Source organism: Xiphophorus hellerii, chromosome 12 (genome assembly GCF_003331165.1).
Source record: "Xiphophorus hellerii strain 12219 chromosome 12, Xiphophorus_hellerii-4.1, whole genome shotgun sequence".
Lineage (NCBI taxonomy): Eukaryota > Metazoa > Chordata > Actinopteri > Cyprinodontiformes > Poeciliidae > Xiphophorus > Xiphophorus hellerii.
The window spans coordinates 15,011,085-15,014,417 of record NC_045683.1 but is presented as its reverse complement, the minus strand read 5'-3'; the positions used below and the strand labels follow the sequence as shown (position 1 = coordinate 15,014,417).

Here is a 3,333-nt window from a genome sequence, read left to right as displayed (position 1 = left end):
TTTTAAACACAGATTTCACTGTAGACAAGTTAAAGTTTCTCCACACAGACTGGTAGGGATTGCCAGGGAAGTGCATTTGTCTTCTGGTGCGTTCTCTTTTTCTCAGGGCGAGAATCTCCAGGTTTTTCTTTTTCTTTTCAGTTCCAGACTCCAAGTTGCTTTGACTACTTAAAATGGCAAACGTTAACTTTCCGCATTTCCTGTAGCAGAAGTACCCTCTCCTTTCTCCTAAATTCAGAAAACCGGTCCAAGATATTAATATTTCTAGTAAACTTTCAGCATGGTTGATATGACTGAAACATGCCATTTTGCAATTGTCTGTAGGGTATAAGTGTTAAGCTGTTTCCAACAAAATTGTTTTCAAACAAATAAAAAAGAATCAGATGTTCTCCATGTCACAGGTAAATTTATTAACCTTTTTTCCTCATTAGATTCCAAGTGCGTAGAACAGCAGTAAACAGTGGCATGATGCAGAGAACGTGGGATATTCAGCTTCGAAAGACAGATGTGATGCAAGTTATAAGCCTCTTTCGTGTTTGTGTTCACAATCACGCTAGAAATCTAGGTTAGCGATCAAACCATGTGGAAAAACCAGGTCATTACAAGCTCTTCAATACTTGAAATGAAATTAAGTCAATAACAAACCAGCACAGTTAGACTTTGCATGTCGCATGTAACCCACTTTTTGCCTGTCAATCCATAACAGTGTCTTTTTTTTTTAAGCCTGCCCTTTTTTAAGAAAATTATAGCTCTATGTTTGCTATTGATTTTCAACATAATATCTTAGCTTGACATAACTATATTGTTTTTTTTAATTTAGCAAAACCTCAAAAAAAAAGTACATATGTTCAGTCTGTGTGACATCATTTTGGGTTCAAATAATCAACACTGAAAACGTCCTTTTCTTTTATTGTGATGCACAAACACAGTCAAGAAAAGTCATAGGAAGAAATGTTTGCTGTTTACCCAAGAATCTGTATCAGCAAATAATATATCAAGAAGAGAAGAAGAGGGTTTTCTTCAGCAATTCCTGCACTTGCATTCGTTGCCATCTTAAGACCACCCAGGTCCTCTAAAAATCAAAAATATTTGGTGAATATAATGCACAACTATTCTCTGCATTTCTTTTGTTGGCCAATCTGCTGTACTGTACTTACCACTGGGCAGAATGTTGGACCTCACATTTATCCAGTAGACGGTGCGCTGCTGAGCCACTGTGGCCCTGAAGAAGAAAATAACCAATAACATTATAAAACACATCCATGTAAAACACAATGTGTACACAACCAAAGATTTTAATGAAAAAAATCTTTATCAAGGTCTGAAAAAATTTAAAATAGAAAAAATGACTTTACATGAAATACACAGGGTGCATAATGTCATGTGGTATCCAGGTGTAGACTGTGGTGTTACTCTTCAGGTTGGTGTTGGCATGAGTTATAGCACCCTGTGGATTTCCGGAGCACTGTGAACATAGCATATTTAAAAATTAAAGAAAAATAAATGCCAACCTTTATCTTGTCAAGTATTTTCTATGGATAAATTAGAAGATTTGTGAATACAATCAAGAGTCTACTCACACGTAAACTAACAAGGTCTAAACCAGTGACGTGCGGTGAGGTTCATGGATGGTGAGGCACTGACTTAATCAAAATCATTTACGTACGGAAATGCGGACAACACTGAAGGGCAAAAAGACTATACTACTTTCACATGCCATCCATAGCGGCACTACCAAGGTAGAATAATTCCGTTAACTCAATGAAACTTGGAAATATAGATATTATTAATTTAGTGCTATGCTGCACTGCAAAGGGGAAACCCGTTGAAGTACAACTCAAACCACCTTTTTCTCTCTCTGTATCAGGCCAAGCTACACGTTGACTCGTTGCGTGTAGCTTCCCTTATTTACTGTATCGCTAGCTTGCTGTTAGTGTCTCTTACTCTGCAGACGTGGAGTCACAATGTCTGGGATCATGAGCGCCCCCTGCCATGAGGCAAGAGAACTGCCTGCCTCACCTCGAATCTGTTCTCTGCCGTTTGTGATCGCTCCTCAGCACACATATCACATTACACACACAGTCGATGACAAAAAGCACTGTACATTATATAGATAAGCTAAATGATGGAAAATCAGTTCATATATTAAATGTTTTTTAATCATTTTGTTGGCGACGTACAGATAGAATGGCAGCCAGTGGAGTTAGCGAGAGGAGGATCAATCCCAGGTGAGGCTCAGCTCGCTGCTGCTTCACCAGCTTCCCTTCCGAGCATGTGAATGGGAAATTGCGAAAATTCAGCGATTTTGAAGAAAAAATAACCAAAATTGGTTAAGCTAAATGAAAAATGAATAATTTATAGTACAAAACACAGGGTGAAAATAGCAATTTATCTTATTATTATATTATTTTTCCATGATCACCTGCCTCCCCTGACCGCACGTCACTGGTCTAAACCCACGTTTATAGCCACATTTTTTCAGAAGACATTTCTTCTTACTACATTTTTATCTGAATGTTGAGGGCACCTGGAGAAATTTGGTGTCTGGAGGAGGGATTTTCCAGCTTCCATAAGCATCATTGAAATGTTCTCTTCGGGCTTCCAGAAGGACCCCTCTGTATTGCGGTCCGATAATGGTGACTGCAGGGGCGCATAACAAAACAGAAGTTACCCACATCAAACATAGGTGGTTTATATTTTCACAACAGTCTCCTTGCATTGAATAGGTGAACAAGAATGGTGGATCTAATGGTTTCTGTATTCTTTTCTTATTGGAGTATTGAAGATCTTACCGGTAACAGGCATGCCAGGTAGATATCGCTTCATGTTGGTGAGAATGGTGTACGGAGCTGGTGACATCTGAGGGACAACTCCTGCATGCTGAGGCATCATGTCCTTACAGGCACCGGTGGGAGCCCCATTGGGGTAGCAGTCCACAATACAAAGAAATTGTAGGGTTAACAAACAGAGCAGCAGCATCGTGTTTGAATGTCTGAGGAGAATTTAGTCACTGGAGGAGCTTTTATAAACTCCATCTGCTGAGTCATGCGACCAAAACATTATCTCTGGCTATGTCATGACCATAGAATATGGTTTTTCACTGCCTTTTGGATTTCTTAAAAAGAGAGATGTGATCTCTCATCACCAAACAAAGGCCTCTTTTTTTCCTGTCCTCAGCACACAGAATCGCAGAGATTGATACCACAAAGAAAATATTCATGTAAATATATAAAGTTAAAAAAGCTCATAGACTGAGATACTCAAAACAAGAGACAGTTTAGGAGATAGCAGATTCCTTCTCTCTTTTTTTGACATTGATAATGTTACTTACAT

At 38.8% G+C, this 3,333-nt stretch overlaps 1 protein-coding gene across 1 annotated transcript; it reads right to left on the bottom strand.

Moving 5' to 3' along the window:
* Positions 1 to 389: 389 nt before the first annotated feature.
* On the bottom strand, positions 390 to 3,009 carry LOC116730379 (putative defense protein Hdd11). The gene is made up of 5 exons (XM_032579547.1): positions 2,793 to 3,009; positions 2,528 to 2,640; positions 1,356 to 1,465; positions 1,158 to 1,222; positions 390 to 1,072 (listed from the first exon to the last, which is right to left on the bottom strand). The coding sequence occupies exons 1-5, from the start codon at positions 2,977 to 2,979 to the stop codon at positions 963 to 965; spliced, it is 585 nt and encodes a 194-aa protein (XP_032435438.1). The 5' UTR covers positions 2,980 to 3,009; the 3' UTR covers positions 390 to 962.
* Positions 3,010 to 3,333: the final 324 nt, after the last annotated feature.